The 18,394-nt window shown below is 35.0% G+C and overlaps 1 protein-coding gene across 1 annotated transcript in view; it reads right to left on the bottom strand.

Moving 5' to 3' along the window:
* The window catches only part of CEP128 (centrosomal protein 128), a 129,586-nt gene that overhangs the window by 23,965 nt on the left and 87,227 nt on the right, over positions 1–18,394 (bottom strand). The window contains exons 18-19 of the mRNA XM_059819872.1: positions 10,263–10,312; positions 2,909–2,932 (exon numbers count right to left, since the gene is read on the bottom strand). Coding sequence (XP_059675855.1) covers positions 2,909–2,932; positions 10,263–10,312 — 74 coding nt within the window. The remainder of the gene's footprint in view (positions 1–2,908; positions 2,933–10,262; positions 10,313–18,394) is intronic.

The raw sequence follows: 18,394 nt of genomic DNA, 5'->3' as shown, positions 1-18,394 counted from the left end.
AAAACCACTGAGTTAGATTAAGCTAGGCCTGGAAGGTTTAATCCCCCAGAGCTCTGAAAAGAGTCTGCTAGGTTCCCGTCACATTTCTTTCCCAATTTTTTTTTGGCCTAAGTTGCCAAGTTCATCACATGGCTACTACAACAATTTACTGGCTAGTGCAGGAGGCAGAAATGAGTAGATTGTAGAGAAAGGGAGGAGAGTAGGCTGCCAAATATACCTCTCAAAATATGTACACGTACACAGTTTTCAGGTCATTGTGTAAAACGGACAGTTTTTTTACGTTAAAATCTTAATCTGAAGATCTAAAAAATGCATTTACTGTTAGATGTACATGTCTTTTCTGTTGCTTTAAAAGGTACATGCAATGCAGGGTACAAACAATTTAAAAAGTGGCTGCAAGAGGCTTCACACTTATGGTAAATCTCAGACAGTTCTGCACTAAACTTCATCTACTCCTGTGCAGAGCAATTTCTTCCCAGTATTAGGCAGAATGAGAATGCTGTGGAAGAAAATGCAGATGAGATTCCTAATGCAGCCATCCCATGGTCTCAGTTCAAAAACAGCTCTAGAGAGCTGATGCTTTCCTATGCATTTTGTATAGTTTGTATATGTGTATGTTCTGGCTTTTCCCTCTCTTGCCCCTTTTTGTATCTTGCATTTCATGAGTCTCATGAACTACCACCTTTCTGTCAAAATTCTCCTAAGAAAATACTTTTTCTACACAACATTTTTTTCCTCTAAGGATTTTGTTTTAATTTGAATTTAATACCTTATGTCTCTTCCATTTCCATTCTCTATAACCTGAATCAAATCACAAAATATGTGACTGGTTGTACTTTTTCGATGTCATGCTCGGAGCACTCAAACAACAGAAGATAAGGAAATTATACAAATATATGAGTACCACAACTATTATGTACTCATTGTTAAAAATGCTGCATAGATATACACAACTATGTAGACATAGACATTATAAATGTAAGGATTCTTAAGGATCCCTTAAATGGCAAGCCTTACTCATTCTTTTGCTCAAGGGCTTTTCTATTGTAGCTCATCCTGACACATTCAGACCGTGTAAGTATTACTCTGTGTGGATTTTCTTTTTAAGATCAGTGAAGGGGGGGAGGAGAGAGAAAGAGAATGCTATCATCCTCAGAACTGAAACAGAGACATAAAGGTCAAAACCACTTATTTTAAAGTATTCACTATCAGCTATCTAACATCCGACTTTTGAGTATACTTAGCAATATATATAGCTGGAGTTGCCACTGAATTTAGCTATTACTAAAACTTTGCATTTCTGAAAATCAGGCCTCAAAAGTCACAAAGTCAGATACCCAGAAAATGAGGAACACAAAGTGATTAACAGTCTGTGAAAAATTTAGTTTAAGTGATTTGCCTGACATCATAGAGGAACTTCATGGCAAAAGTCAAATTAGTGCCTTGGGAGCATTCGACAGCCTTAGTGATGACCATACTTTTCTTGCCTGCAATCTCACATTACACATCTTCCGGTGTCTGCAATAACGAAAGCGGTGACTGATTTCAAGCTCTTGGATTTAGCATCACAAATTTGCATTCAGGTGTTACCTCCCAACTTGCATTAAGAAAGAAAATTATATGTTACTGATTATAATAATCCTCTTCTATCTGAACAATAACTTACAAATCTTCCTTCTTAAAGTAGAAGAGATTAAAAGTGTAAAAAGTAGAAAGGCTCCAGAAAAAATAGAAAAAAAACATTGTCACAAAACATGTCATGTAAGCAAACCATGAATAAGGGATGCTCCTGAACAGAACTAATGTCCCGGCAACACATTACACTCATACCACACTATGTGAAGTGCCAGGACACTGAATTTGAGCATTAGCTCCCTGCTCCCACAAGGCAGGAGTTCCAACACCACACTCTGATTTACAAAGGGCCTTTTATGTGTGAATGCAACCTTTTTTTAACATATTGAATATATTTTAAATATATATTGGAAATCAAAAGCTGTTTTCAGAGATGCACAGACAATCAGGAAGGATAAAATAATAATTTGCACAAGCAAATTTAAAAAGTTTATATTTGCAGCCTTGATATTGTCTCAGTATCGGTTTCTTTAGATGAAATTTTCTGGATTTCCAATGAAAAGAAACTACGGGCCTGATACATACTATTGCGTGGTCTCATTGGACATTCCTACATAAGAGGAAAGAAGCATGGTTCAGAAATGCTAGGACAAGTCGAGGCCCATCCCAGCTATTCCACCTGATAGACTTCCTAGCTTGGGACATCTGGATAATCCATCTGCATTCATGGCATGTACATGCCATGAATGCTTTTGTCCTTCCAGCTTAGTATCTTATTAAATGATATTAATTAATCATTAAAATGGTATTCCATGACACTTCTATAGTTGCAGTGTTGATGTGGGCAGATAAACTGATTCTGTCTGCACCTCCCAGCATAAACACGTAAAAAGCACATGTAACAGTCACTGAAATGATTAGATCTATCACATGGACCTCGACCATTAGAATTGTTAGCAGCAGAAAAATAACATCCTTTGTATGGCTCAAATCTATGACATTTCTCTTCCCAGGGACTGGATAAGGAGAGAACTGTACAGAAAAACACAACATTATACTGTATTTCATATAACCAGTGCTCAAATACTGCAGCAAAAACCTACGCAGAAAGGTGCAGTGTAAAATTATGGCATCCTCTCTTAAAAGTAAAATGACAGTTAAAAACCCAGAACCGCAACCTTTTTTTTAAATACACAAAAATAGCAATATAATAATTCAGAAAAATTATCAGCAGAATCACAGAATCACACAGAATCACTAAGGTTGGAAAAGACCTGTAAGATCATCAAAAATGTTATTGTGATTTGTTTGGAAATGAATTTAAGAAACTTACCACTTCTAGGGCCATAATACGTTCCTAAAAATAAAGTACAAGATGCCATTAGAAAGTGAAGAATATAAATACAACGTAAGTTGAACAATGAGGAAAAGGATTCATCTTGGTTTTTTGCTGGTCATATGTATGGTATTTTGTAAAAATCTCATGCAAAGGAACTGCTGTACTTAACTGGACCTCTGACCCATTTATCATACTATTTCATTTAGAAATTTGTTCCAAAGAAACTCCCCAGAAACAAAGTAAGAAAGAATTTGAAAACATTTACTCCATTATATTTTTTTCAAATAGTACCATTAGATTTTCAATACTGTTGATTTTACTCTTATGTATCCCAAAGTTTTATTTCTTTTTTTGATCATCTGTGACTGTAAATCTAGCATGTTTTGGAGTTCATGTCATGTTAGCATCTGGTTTAGTTTTCTTTTAGGCATTTCCTAAGAAAACTAAGAAGTAAATTCCAAATCATTATTCTGTTACACAGAAATAGCTCTGAAGAATGTTTTATTAATAACAAGATTACATTAGTCAAAGTCTAATGTCAGACAAAAATAAAATGCAAATAAAATAAGTTTATGTCAGTTTTAATCCAGCGCAAAATACAGAGAACCCAGAGTTTATAAGTTTACTGTATATATTTTAACATTCTGTTTCCATTTAAAAGTATCTTTAACAAAAATATTAAGCTAGTCAAATCAAGATCATGTACTCTGGCACTATGTCCTGACTAGGTAGGATATTTTAAGTAATGTGAGAAAACACACATTCAAGTGTTTAGGTGAGCCCACATTTAGAGTACCTGAGTATTAAGATATTACAGGAACTCTTACCTTGCTCAAATATTACCTTTTGAAAAAGTATGGGAGAGGATTTTTTTTTTCCTTTCTGGGTGGATTAGGCTAAGAATCCTTAGACTTTTTCTTGTTCTATCCCCCCCAATAGGCAAAAATTATTGTAATAATCTGGATTTATTCCTGAACCATCCAAAGACAGTTAGATAAGTCTGAACTGACTTCACTATTTTGGATGCAACAGCTACAACAAAAATTTCTTAGACCAATGGAAGAATTTGGGAGCCAGAAACAGTTCTTGCCATTTGCAAGAATGAGAAAGTATTTTTATTTTTTTTAAGACTAGGTGGAAATGAGTTACAAAGACTCTTCTAGAGTTATTACTGTCTTAAAAAAACTTTAAAATAATAGTTATATTTACTAACTGACCAGGTGTACGTATTTGTGTAAAATCAGTATTTACATATTGTATATTTACGTATTTCTGTAAAACCAGTGTCCCTTGGATTACTAAAGGGCTAACTTTTATAATCTTTTGAAGAAAAGACACAGTTCATCCTAGGGAAATGTTTAAAGCTCGTTCACTGAGTGATGTTTGGGGTGTAAATGATGTTAGTTTTCAGCAGCCCCTTACAATAGTTGCACATTTGATTACAATTCTAAGCCATAGGCAGAAAGTAAGACAATATACTGTAGGAAAAATAACTGCATCAAGTGAAGTTGAAAAAAAATAAATAAAATAGCACCTGGTAAAGACTAATTGATTTTGAAGATACTAAAAACCAAGCAAGACTGTTCAGAAAAGTATGTACAAGGAAATATCTAAAAGGAAAAACAGGAATGCACACATAAACAAGTTTGATGAAAACCTAGTACACTATCAAAATACAACTGTTTAAAAAAAATACTAACATTTTGCCAGTAGTGGATGCCACTAAACTGGCTGATGTTGAAACTGCATATACAGTGGTTCAAAACTCCCTGTGCATAAACTGATAAATAATAAAACAAACATACAGAGAGGAAAAAAATGCACTCCTCATCACTTTCAGTTACAGGACTCTTTCAAAGTCGTGGTTTTAAAAAAAATTAGACAATATGTAAACTTTTTTTTTTAGTTGTTTTTTAAACAAAATGGAGGATGATCTTATCCCTAAGAGCTGGGAATCAAAAAACTGAGATACATGTCTCAGATTTCCTACAGATTTATTTCACCTATGTTTTAGTTTCTTATCAGTAAAACTAGGATAATATGAGGTTCTAGAATACTTAGCTTTGACTTGTCTATTAAGAAACGTTTGCTCAGTGCCCATCACAATGCATGGTAGTTGGGGATTCCAACCACAATGTTGCATAAGCAAAAGTTTACTGAATTTCACTAAAATTTTTTCTCAGAAAAGGTACTGTAGTAAATACTGAAGTCGTGACTTTTTCTTGGAAGCAGGTCTGAGATACAGACTGAGTATTTCAGTACATCAGAACAAACTTATGACAAAAAATATTATGTCAAAAACTCAATAATATTTAAGATGCTTGTTCCGCCACAAAAATTGCAGTGGCTGTTACAAACACTTGTATCTAAAGATTCTGCAACAAAACCCAAACTCATTACTATAAAAAAAAAGATGGTATTTACAGATCTCAAATTTGTAGTGATAGTAAACACTAATTCAGATACAAATTTCTTCAGTTAAAAAGGACTACTTTGAAAGAAAAAAAGTGAGTGTATTAGTAGGACGATTCCAATGGTAGAATAGTGTTTTCAAAATACCTCATGTATTAAATAAGGTGCATGATTTAGCTGCCAAATTCTACAAACTGAATAAACTCTTACAATCTCAGCGGATAATTCTCTGAAGACTAGCATGTAATGTATTAGGAAATTTACCACGGAAAATTTATACGTTACCAATATGTTTATATTTTCAAATTAAGATTCTGTATTTCTTATTTAATTTTTTAATTTATATTAGCATGTTACTAAATCCAAAGCAAATGAAAATCGCTTGCAAATGTTTTCCCTGAGAACATCCATACAGTTGAATATTGCAATTATCATGCATAGCATATTATTTTAATGAATGTAATCTTCTGTACCATGGAACAGTTTTCACAAAAAGGAAGGTGAAAACCTTATAATCAGAGCCTTTTTTCTTCCAACGAAGTAAGAAAAGAAGTGAGGTTATATTCTTGGAGTGCCTATCAGAGAGAATGTAGAAAGTAATCTAGACTTCTCACAAGATAAAAATTGTATTATGATGAGTATGAGTGCACATGTAACAACAGAGAGCAAGCATATGTGTAATGAGAACATAGCTATTATCCAGAACATATATAAATTCTCATATACAACTATCTAAACTCATATATAAATATAAATTTATATATAACACAGAAACTCTGGTCAAAAGTATGCAACAAGTTCAAAATGAAAAACCAAGAGTACAGTGATGTCACCCAAAGCGTCAGGCTCCTAGCTCCCAAAACACCCTGTATCAAAGAACCACATATATTACATATAATTTCCATCTTGACACATAATATAAAACAAGAGTCAGGTTCACGTAGAAAGATGTAGCTATAAAGATTCCCACTGTCTACTTAAGAAAGTATTATTTTGTCTTTGTCGTGCTAGTTGCAGTCCAACATATTCCCTGACTAGATGTGGAATAATTGCTGGAGGTAACTTAGGAATTAAATTTATATTCGCATTTTAAGGAAAGGTACAGCATTGAAGAAATCTTCAGGGTGGAGTGTGGTGGATATGCAAGGAATCCATCCCGCACAAGTTCCCTAGGCAACCTTAGATGTTGACAACACCAGGGGAGCTTGGTGTGCTGACTAAGAGAAACTGCACGGAGGGTGGAGCAGAGTGAAGACACCGTGGACAGGCTCTGTGATAAGATGGGAACTGGAAGGTACTATGGAACTGACAAGCTGCATATTTACTACCCTGAGCTGCATATTTACCACCCTGGGCCAACAGTCTGTCATTTTTTGGCAAAATACTATCCTTTGGGTGAACTTTGCTCATTATAATCTCATTATAATACCAAAAAACACACCTCCATCCCAAAGCTACCCACCTCCAAGGTGCGACCACCCCTCACTGAGCTTGTGCTCTGGATTTTTCTTAGTCTATACCTTTAAAAGTAGAACAAGAAACTTTTACACCAGTTACAATAGAGGTATGTATGACTAGAGTAACTCAAGCTCCACCTGAAAAGACAAATAGTATAAAAATGGCTTAAGAGAGGAGGGATGCCAGGGAAGATAGCATTGCAAACCACCTCTGACACCTGGGATCAGTCGACGGGCTGAGCCTCTCTTCCCCCTCACAGGGACGCCTTTGGGTACAATTCAAACACTTGGTTATACCGGGTGCTTCCCCGGGAAACTTAGAAATCTCTATAGAGCTGCTTTATAACTTAACGCGTTTGTGGCCAGGCTGTATTACTCACATTCTTGGTATTTGCACATGCTTTGCAGGCAGTAATTTCATCACCGGCAATCCAAAAGAACTTGTGTATCTGTTGCTTCAATAAACTGCAATATTCACTAACCTAGCTGTGAGAGTTCTCATTGAATGCCACCAAATCCCTTAAGTGTGGCCATGCTAGTTCATGGAACGCGACGAGACTGAAAGTGTATGGTGTTACAAATGCATCTGTAATCGTGAGAGTTCAATACATTGAACATGACCGGACTTGTGACACAGAGAATTGGGCATCACTCAGAATCTAAGCCTAGCCGCCCTCAGCCCCTCTGATATGCAAGGACAAGCTGAAATGCAAGGGGGTTTATTTTCTGCCAAATTGTCTTGCCCTTTAACATGACACTAGAGGAACACGTGAAAACTACTAGACGATATTTCCAGGAACAGTTGTCATAAAGCTGCTTTTTTCTTTCTGTCCTTTGTGGTTTTCAGCTGATGGCGCTGTAGAAGCACTAACTGTACTTTATTCCAATTATTTTTAACAAAAGGTGCTCTTTGTCTCCCTTCAAAAAATGAGCAAACTAAAAGCATAATAAAATATACATACATCCTTAGCTCTGGAGAATATTCTCGTTACTTGATACAGAGACATGGCAAAGAACCTCACAGTATTCCCAGTCATCATTTGCCCGCAGCAATACACTGATTTCTGACAGAAGATTTCCTTATGTCTCTAGCTTTTCTAAGAGTATGGTCAGCGTTCATGGCTCAAGTAACAAGAAATAACTCCTTCAGCCATGATAACCTGACTGCTTTCAATTGTCTGTCCATAGGCCAAAACGTACAATCTTTCTGTCTGCCTGTTTCCTGAACATGCTTTACACATATGGTCTGTTTAGACTGCAAACAAAATGCATCAAGGATTGACTTATATATACAGAGAATTATATGTAGTAAGATACTTATCAAAACAGGACCCTAGGAATTGTAGACAAAAAAATAACAACAATCAACATGACCTATCGTCTACTGAACCAAGGACTAACTGAGTAAGACCTAATACCAGGGAAATACTATTCAAGGACTGTAGGCCTTGGGGGCAAAGAGTACTATTTTATTTGCTAGTGGTCTTTAATTTGACTAACAACTACCTTCTAGCAATCTGCTTTAATGAAGGCTTTCATACATTAACCAACTATACACATGCTTTGCTGAACTGGGGCTCAGAAGAAACAAATATTCCATACCACCTGGTTAACAAAAGGATAAGACTGCCAGTTTCAGCTGCGGGAAATGCCATATTTAAAAGAAACTCTCACTTCCCTCTTACTTCCTATGCTTTATATATTGAGATGTAACAGCTTGAGGAGGTTCAGTCATGATGACATGAGCTGGATTTTAAAAATATTTGCTAGCAAAGTTGTACATATTCAGCCACTGCAAGTTTAGAATAAAACATTACAAGAACAGAGGATCCCAGACTGGGAACATTTTGAAACATATTGACTAAGCTGGACATAATACTATCTAGAAAAATAATAGATGTTTTTGCTGAGTACTTTGACTGTGAAAGCATGGGCATCTGAAGGAGTAAAATACTGCTATCACGTATTTGAATACAAAAATAGTAGTCAGAGCAGTGTAAGTCACACACTTAACCAGAACTGTCAGTTAGGGAAGAGCATAAAGCAATTTGATCAGGAACTTGACAGACCATCAGAAATACAGGCAAGCACATAGATGCACACAAGACACTATTATGATGCAACTTTCTGCGGTATAAAATTACTCCTCATTCAATCAGAAGTAACATCACTAGAACAATTTGTCAACTATAGAGCTTCACATGAAAGCAGATGCAGAGCTGTTCCACATGAAAGGAGATCTTTTTACGTTGATGTAACTAGATATGCACCTGTGTAAACTGCTTGCGCAGACAAGCTCTCAGCCTTGTTGAACTTGAGCTGCCAGAAAGCTAGGCCAAGATTTTTGTTTGAACAGGAAACAGCTGGATTGGTGTGTTGTGTAACTTCTGGGTCTTGCAACTTGTCCCTTCTTACTGGATCAAACTGTTTCTACACCAACTCTTTGATACCTCTAGCCCTTGAAATGCCTTCTATTTATTATATGAGAAGAGAAGGCTTATCTTCAAACAAAATCCTACAGTCAAAACTCAGGTCAATATATAATTTCATTTTCCTTAACAGCCTTATTTCCATTAATTCCCTCATAAATGTCCTGCTTCCAGTACACTTACAGAATGCTGCTTCATTGATACACTCTTCATATTGTATCTAAACATTTTTATACTCATGTTGGGTATTGTTTGCTGTAATTTGTTGTTAAAAATTTCTTTTTTTCCCTTCTGTATTGTGAAGAACACATACACTACCCACCCAAGCCTCACAATTTAGACATTCCAACTTGGTTTTGCTTTCCTAGCCATTTTCATTTCAAAGGTGTATGTTTTCTTTGCCTGTAATGTTTAAATACTATTCCAAAGCTGAGCCTAGGGTAAATCTTACTTTCTAAGAGCAAATTTAAAGCACTTAGCACAAGCAGCTTTACTGCTAGATGCCATACAATGAGGATTTACTGTATTGTACCAAGTCCTAGCATATATTATGGACATTTAATGTTTCAGAGATTTAAAATACTTACTTAAAATCTTTTACTTTCCCTTTTATTCAGAGATACAGAAGAAAGCAAGACAGCCCAGAAAATCTAACCCAACCAATGAAGTAGAATATAAAGAATTTTTGCAGTTCTGAACGCAGATTTGCACTGCCCCTATTCACATACACTTTCAGTGAAGCCAGCAGTATAACAGAACAACTTCAGTATGTAGTGTGACTTCAAAGCAGCATTCTTTTCACTGATAGACTAAATTTATTGACTCATAGGAGAATGCTGACTACTTTAATCTTCTCTAATGAACAACTTAATTGGTGGGCAGAAACTCAGCAGTGAGTATTACTAGCTATCAAGTCTATATTTGGCTGCATGTATTTCCAAAGCTGAATTTAAGATACAAGGGAGTTCAGAAAATCATAATGTTGTAACACAATTTAGTAATTTTAAGGGTGCCAAAAAGCTTAGCTAGTTAATTAAATAGAAAGTATACCTGGAGAGCTCCCATTTCTTCCTCTCTTCTGAGGGTCTTCTCTAGTAGCTCTGTAAAATGAAAAATGGAACTTGTGAACTCAACTTCCTGTCTCATGGCCTGACAGAAAAACTACTGTGTAAAAGAGTCAGTGAGTTTTTTGTTTTACAGCTTTCACAACATTCCTTTTCATCTGATTAAACTAATAGATGAAATGTGCCAGTGATATGGTTGTTTCCAAGCATGGGTTGTTGAGGTGACTAAAAAACAGCCACAAGATGACAATTTGACTGGGGAGAAAAAAGTATTCAAATTCACAGAAAAACTTGCCTATGCTTAAATCAATTTTTTGGTGTATTTTTAGAACTGAATGAAAAAGATCAAAGAGATTCACTGTGAAAATTGATTGAAACAGAAGTAGATCATCAAATCTATGCAATTCTATATGAACAGTTACTCTAGGTTACATCCCCTGGGGAAAACAAGTGCAGACAATTTTGACTATTATCACAATAATTGCATTCTCTCACTAAAATGGAACCATTTTGATACTGGAAATAGCGAGTTCCCTGTAACAAACATATTAGAAAAGGTTTTTATAGTCTTTACACCATAAAATCTAATATCTTGTATTTACTTGTGTGACAATTATATACATTGGCATATACATGCACATACGTAAAATTTCATGTTAGAAATTAATTTGTTTGAGTTCTGTGGGATATGTCAGGAGTTGCTTTTCTATTTTACTTCATTCATATATTTTTATGATTAAAATTATGGTTTTAATCAATTGGATGATATTTAGAATTCTGGGAAATCTTAAAGTTATAACCTTATGGAGAGCAAGAAAAACAAAAAGCATGCTGCAGGCTTATTACTATTTTAACTATCACTTCACTCATGAGTTTTGCATGAGAAGAGCACTGCTTTAACTAAGCCAGAGACCGACTTTGAATCAAGATATGCTCCAGTTTGCTAGCAATTAGGATTTATGAGATTATGAAAATTCCTTGACAACCTCATAGGACTGAATTCTGACTGTGAATTCCCTCAGCATCAAAGTACTGAACAGCTAACTGAAAGTAGCTGTGCATACTTCCTTAAGAAATAAAGATTACTGATAAATGCATAGTTCAATTACTAAAGATTAGCTTCAATGATTTACAATAGAAACTACTTAAAATATTCTACTGACATGAATTTGCATTCTTTCCTTTATTTCTCTAATCTTTTACTTTTCTTTCTCCTTTCTCTCGTTATGAAGCCTCCTTGTGAGCACCCTAACCTGTTACCTCTTTTCTCATAGTTCATTATCCATTTCTGACTGCATGCAGATTGAGACTTATTTTCAAGCACCAGTGCTTTAAAAGCAATGTAGATAATGTACAAAATTTTAGTCATTTCTTTCACAAGCAGAGAGATTGACTTGCTGTTCTTTCTTCCCAGCTTCTATGCAGTTTTTTCAAATCCTTTCTTAAAATTAATAAAATTACTGTTTCTTTACTTTCTTTTGGCACATTCATGTTCTTCTGGATTATTCTTTGGTGTGCTTTCCAGTACAGTGACTCAACTGCCACATAAATTACTGTAGCTAAATGTGCTGCCATCAACATTAGTTAGTGGGAGAATTTGGGTTTGGAAAGTGGCTGCCCTGTATGTTTTCTTTGGGTATACTCCAGTATTGTAACCGAGTTGGTAAAAAAGTGTATTGTAACACTAGCTTTAAAAAAAAAAAATGAGGAGGGAGGAATAAGTCTATGATAAAGGGATGGGAAATGAAAGATTCTTCCCCGTGCTTCATCTGACCAAAAAAAGATTCTTACACTTCACTTTGCTTTATTTTCATTCTAATGCAATATTTGAGATTCTATTGTACAGACATGATTGTTCTAAGTGAAAAGGATGATATCATAAGTTTCTTTTCAAAGGCCTTTTATAAATGTAAGGTAAATTGAGCTAATTTCTTCTAACAGTTTCTTTTCTCCAAAGCTAAAGAAAAAAATTAATATTAAAGCAATACATGTTAAACAGCTACACAAGAAGTCCCACAAAAATACAGCATATTGTATCATTCTTTTAAAGATGCTATTTATAATGACAGAATATCTTTGCTTACTTGATCTGAAAAGTTCTGTTTGGTTTATAATTTGTAAAACACTTCCCATATTTAAGTTCTTGTGCAAACATGTTTTATATATTCAGTGCCAGAAAATAATGTTACAATAAATTTGAGATAGAGAATGCACTGTGTCTGTAATATAGCAAAGATGGTCACTAGCCCTAGTGGATGCTCCTTTCGTTCATCCTGTGAACAGCCTCTGAGTTTCTCTAACTAGAACTTTCCTTCCTGAAGGAAGTTGCAAAGTGGCATGAGTTTCTACATTTGTGAACAATCCTGCTATGATCATCTTTCAAGGCCTAATGTAACCACAGGGTTCTTGGTTTTTTTTCAAAGCAATTATCATTATTCTCATGGGGTGCAGAACACATCAATTTATAGATTGTCTAGAAGAATCAGCATTAATGAAAAAGCATTACAAAGGCACCTTCAGGCATTGGTGGTTCTTCCCAAAAGATGAATAATACATGGAAAGAGACAACAAGAGAAATTACTTTTAGAAATAAAGATATTAACATATTTCCTTTTTTTATTTTTAGCTCAATATGAAGCTCGCAAGCCTGTAGTGAGTGATAAGCTAAAACTATTCAAAAAATCAAACATGTTTCAGTTGTTTAATACTGTTCAAAATTAACATCAAGTTCAGGATATTGTCTGCAAAATTAGGGATCATACTTCTGTGTAGTTTAAAAAAAATAATTTATTTACAGTGGTTAAACTCCAAACCATCTAAGGTTTATACCTCATTTAGCTACGTGTCAGTGAACACAGAGTGTCCTTGCAGTTATACCACAGTGGCTTAGAGTTATCTGATCAAAATTCCAGAAAATATACAGGTTATGATTTAAAACATTCCATAAGAATCACTGTCTTTTGCAGTTTGCATGACACAAACAACATAGTATATTGCAAAATAGTGCAAATATTAACCTGGAAATGAAGCTTTTCTATTCCATCATAACTCCCAGGTAAGTGAGGAAAAAAGGTATGCAGTTATTCAGATAGACTTTTTTCACACACACACTCCCCAGTTGTGATTTTCATTGCTGGTGGAAAGTATCAGTAAATAGATTTAGGAGCAGATATTTATTGATTGAAATGAGTAAAATACAACTGTACTATCTTATTTATCCTAGCTGATCCATAAATGTGCCAATAACTAACTCCAGAATGTTAAAAAGCAGTTCAATTCCTTTACCTCTGTGCTGGGGGTAAAAAAGCTGGGAAACAGTACATTGACTTTATATTAACTGGAGCAAGCAAATTCCTGAGAACTTGCATTAAAAAAATCACAGATTTATTTCAGAAAGAACACTGAACAACTTTCATCCATTATTAAGTAGGAACTGGATTTTAAACACTTCATGGCCTTCCATTTTAAAAAACTGAAGATAGCGATAGACCACATTCTGCTTCACATTCTCTGTGAAGATTAAGTGCCAGAGAAAAGTCAACAAATTGGATCAATACCAGATTTGTATGTTCACCACTAAAAATTTAAATTTGGTATCTGCTAATTCACAACTTGTTCTAGCAAAGGGGAATGCACAAATACAGAACTGTACACAAAATCAGTTGTTATTGTCACAGATAGCTATTTATATAGTCATAAACACTAAAATGTGATACAGATTACTCTCAAGTTGTCATTTGCACTTCAACTCAGTTCTGCATACATAGCTAATATACTGTAAACTATCCAAGGTATCTGCAAGCTGCCAGCAGATCTGACTCAACACTCTCACCCCTCTGAGACAACTGCACACAGGAAACTATATAGCAACTCATATAGCACACAAAATACTTCTTCTATGTGGCATTACAACAAGAAATCCAGGTTATTACCAGAAAAAAAATAGCAGTTTGGAGTAAAGTGTCAATATCTTTTTTGCATCATCAAGCTAAGACCAGTTCTTCTGCAAAACACAAGTCGGTGCTTTTGGTTATACATTAGTAAAATTATTTTTGATTTCCCAGAGTTGGCAACCCTAGAAATTTAGGTTTTATGTTACACAAGCATGTGGCAAACTATTGAGAAATCACTTAATTAGACACCCTGATAATGTTACCTTAAAATTTGCTTTGATCAAATATTGCAGCATATTTATTTCAAGTCTTTCCTATCATTCACAGTTCAAATACACATCCCATGGCTTTCAATCATCATTTGGATATGTTTCTCACAAAGCTGCTGAACAGATATTGCAGCATTCCTGTAGGTGCACAAGGCAGCCAAGCAAGTTTTCATAAAGTGTGAAGGAATTTTCAAGCAACTGAATAAATCAGTTTCTCTCAGCTAGAAATTACTTGTCTTGCACATATGTGATTAAACTTTGCTGTGTAGGCATATTATACCACTTACAAGTTTTTCCCTTCACACAATGAATGTGACATGAAGGCCCTATTTTGGGGGGTGAATTAAGCTGTTTCTAACTGAACCAGTTTAAGCAAAATGTTTCAGAATAGATATATTCATGGCTAGTAGAGACAGAACAACTGCAATTTCACCCTGTACCTTTGTTAGTACGATTCTGGTGAATGGCCTCACAGTACTGTGATAACAGTCACGGTCCAGAAACACTCAATACTAAAAGATGTTTCAATGAGGCTGGACCTTTGTACAGTCAGGCCAGACACCACAAATCACCCTGGCACTAAAACAACTAAGATGTAAAACAGTACCCGGACATGCTTCAAACTACTCTAATTGAAACAGTACTTGCCATGCATGTAAGCCATTACGGGAATTTCTACATAAACATGTTGTTATCTTAAAAGAGCTCTAGAGAAATAGGTATTTCCTAGAACCTTAATTTTTGCTAGTGTAGAACAAGACCCATAAATTACGAGCATTTCAGAATGTGTTTATGTAATCCCAAGCAAGATTTTAAAAATAAATAAATCTCTGAAGTTAAAGGTGATACCAATTGACTTGAATACAATGTACAGCATCTCTAAGATCCAGAATATTTCTATCTGATAGTTTCATTCCCCACTGCATTCATAGGTTTAGTGAATGAAGATAGAGCAGGGAGAAATCTCAAAAGTCATTAGTTTTTCTGGAATTGTATTCACATGGTTAATAGTTTTCATTTAATAGTTTTCACAGCCAAACTCAATGGTCACTGCATTTTTTTTATTTATTTGTAGCTTCTGCTAAACATAAGAAGTCTCAGGTGATTTTTTTAATACTGATTAAAGCTTTCCAGTCCGTTAGCAAACTGTTATACTATCATTTAGCACATTCCACTATCTTTAAAGATTATAATTCAGTTACCACCACTGCAATCAATGCAGTGCTCATCACCACCAAGAATGAAACAGCTGTTTATTTGTATCTAAGTCAATAGTTTTCTCATCCACATGTAAAAAGACCTCCAAACTCAAAGGAATACTATTTAAAAAAAAGGATTCCCTTTTGCCATATTCTTTGCCTTTATAAATTTTAGCGATTCATTAGCTACTGTAACCTTTAGAAACATAGTCAATATTTCAAAAGAATATACTTTACACAAAACTATGAAGTTTTTTTAATGAATTCATTCTTTTGATACCTTTTAAGTATACACTTTTATTTTTGCTGTGGAACTTCAAAGCAGATCCTTAAACTTACAGTGGTGCGTTTGTCTGCATCAACCTGAAGCAGCACCCACAATCATAACAGAATAGAAAAAAGGCATCTGAAGCTAAGAGAGAAGGAAACAGTTCATGTTCAGATTCCCTAAGAGACTTATTGCTATGCAGGAATCAGAACATTCTGTGTTTTCTTTCTATTCCCTGAGGCTTAGGCGGGTTTGATATTTTTTAGCACAACTTTCAAATGTTCACATCTCCAGTGCTGGCCTGGTCTATATTTCCTTATCTGCAAAGAAGCTAATCGCTTTTGAGAAAAGAAAAGGATAACATATAGAAGGCAAATGTAATCATTTGGGGGGTGTGAGGGACAACAGAGAAGTGCAACTTAAGTTTCTGTTCAAGTCATACTCGTGCTCATGACTTCTACGAGACTTTTAGGAATTAGTGGTATCTTACTGGGTCAGGCCTAAAATCACACAGTCTACATCCCATTTCAGACAGTAAGTACAAGTGGATATTAAAGACCGGAAGATAAAAAAAGCTAATGTTATTTACTCTAATCGCAGGTTCCAGCAATGAGCAGCTGAGAGAACTCCTAAGAAAAAGGACTGCATCTGGACCATCCATGATCTATCTGACTTCCGTGAACTTGACTATTTCTTCATTGAACCTATTTGTTGTTTTGGATGCCAGAACATTTTGCAACAATGACTTTCTATAATTGAAGCATGGACTGTGTAAAAAAATGCTGCCTTTGTTTTAAACATGATGTCTGAACTGTCAAAGACTTCTTTACATGTATAAAACTTGCTTCAAATTTACTTCCTTCAATAATTCTTCCTTATGTTTCACACCATTATTTCTCTTTATTATTTCTTTCTCACTTTTATTTGTATTTGATGCTGATACTCAAAAGTGAACTCTCCTCCACACTTCATTTAGAAAACCTCTTCCAACTTTTCATTTGTCCCAAGAAGCTGTCCTAAATTCTCCCCATCAGTTCTATAACCCCTCTGTACCTACCATTACTTGAACTATTACAGTGTCTGCCTTACACTGAATTCAAAAGTACAAGAGTGGATGCATGTATATTTCACATATACAGTTTAAGTATACAAGATAACTATGCTGAGTTGTTATAAACCCTTCTACAGTCCAAATACGCTTGTGTTGGAATAGTTTGTCTGAATATGAGATTAAATACATTCAGAAAACTATACTACAAAATTACCAAACAAAAAATTTTAGGTTCCAGTGTGCTGCTTATGCATTTTTAAGAAGCCTTTATCAAAAGAATGAGGATTTTTTTTTTTTTCCCTAATGCTTACATAAGACTTTTTAGTTCTATTCCTGGCTCTGCCACTCACGTTAGTATCTTCCTGGGAAATTTTCTGTGCTTCATTTAAAAATGGCTGAAGAAAATACTTCCCTGTCTTCACAGAGCTGATGTGAGGCTTAAAGTGCACTGAAATCCACACAAAAGACATTCTTATGAATGCAAAAGGTAATAACAGCACAAAATTTCATTATGTCTTAGCAACTGCCTAACTTAGCTGGGAGAGAGATCTTAAACTATGTCTACCGTTTTATTTTGGACCATACTGATTCTCAGTTGAAAGCTACTGTAGGAGGAGTAAGAGGGAGGGTTGTGAATACATATGTAGTTAACATATCTTGAAGAACAGCTACAAGTAATCAATCCATTGTTTTCCTTTGAATGACTCTTGTGTACCAGCAGACATGCTGTAGAGGATTCCAAAAAGCTCCTGAGGTACCCTAGGGTTTCTAGTTAAATAATGACTGAAGAAAAACTTCGCAAAGGAAGCATCACTTCCTAGATGCTTTAGTAAGTTCCAGTAAGTTTCAGTAAGAAACACTTAGTGACACGGACATATCAGAAGGCTAATCTTGAAGTGAGAAAATAAAAATGATGTCTTATTATGAATCAAAGATGGTTCCATTATGAAAATGCAATCAAGGCACAAAATAAAGGTCTTCTAGCTCAAGGTGTGTATACTTATTATCTATATATATGTATATTTATTATACGTGTATTTATTATCAATAAGTAAATATACATATATTAGGGGTGCATGCTCAAGAATTTTTTACTGATGGGTTATGGGATCAAAGAAGTTTGGAGACTAGTGCGCTGTATTAAGAACCACAGAACAATCTCACTGTGGAGTGAGCAGACTATGGCTGACAGTCAGCATTCAGAATTTGAATTTTTTCTATACAGGCATTGAATTTCCTTAAATCTGAAATGTTTTCTTAGCCTCTGTTACTCCAAAATTCTTTCTTCTTTTATGTAGAGCTGCATACTTCATGGCACATGAATCGAGACAAAAAAAACCAACCAAAGTTCAAGTAAAAGCAAGGTCTAATGAGGAGTCTATAAGAAGAGAAACAGGGTGGGAAGAATGAGGAAGAGGAGAAAGGGCTAGATGAATTT

Source organism: Gavia stellata, chromosome 7 (genome assembly GCF_030936135.1).
Source record: "Gavia stellata isolate bGavSte3 chromosome 7, bGavSte3.hap2, whole genome shotgun sequence".
Lineage (NCBI taxonomy): Eukaryota > Metazoa > Chordata > Aves > Gaviiformes > Gaviidae > Gavia > Gavia stellata.
The sequence above is the reverse complement of the archived record's forward strand: the minus strand, read 5'-3'. Positions and strand labels throughout refer to the sequence as shown.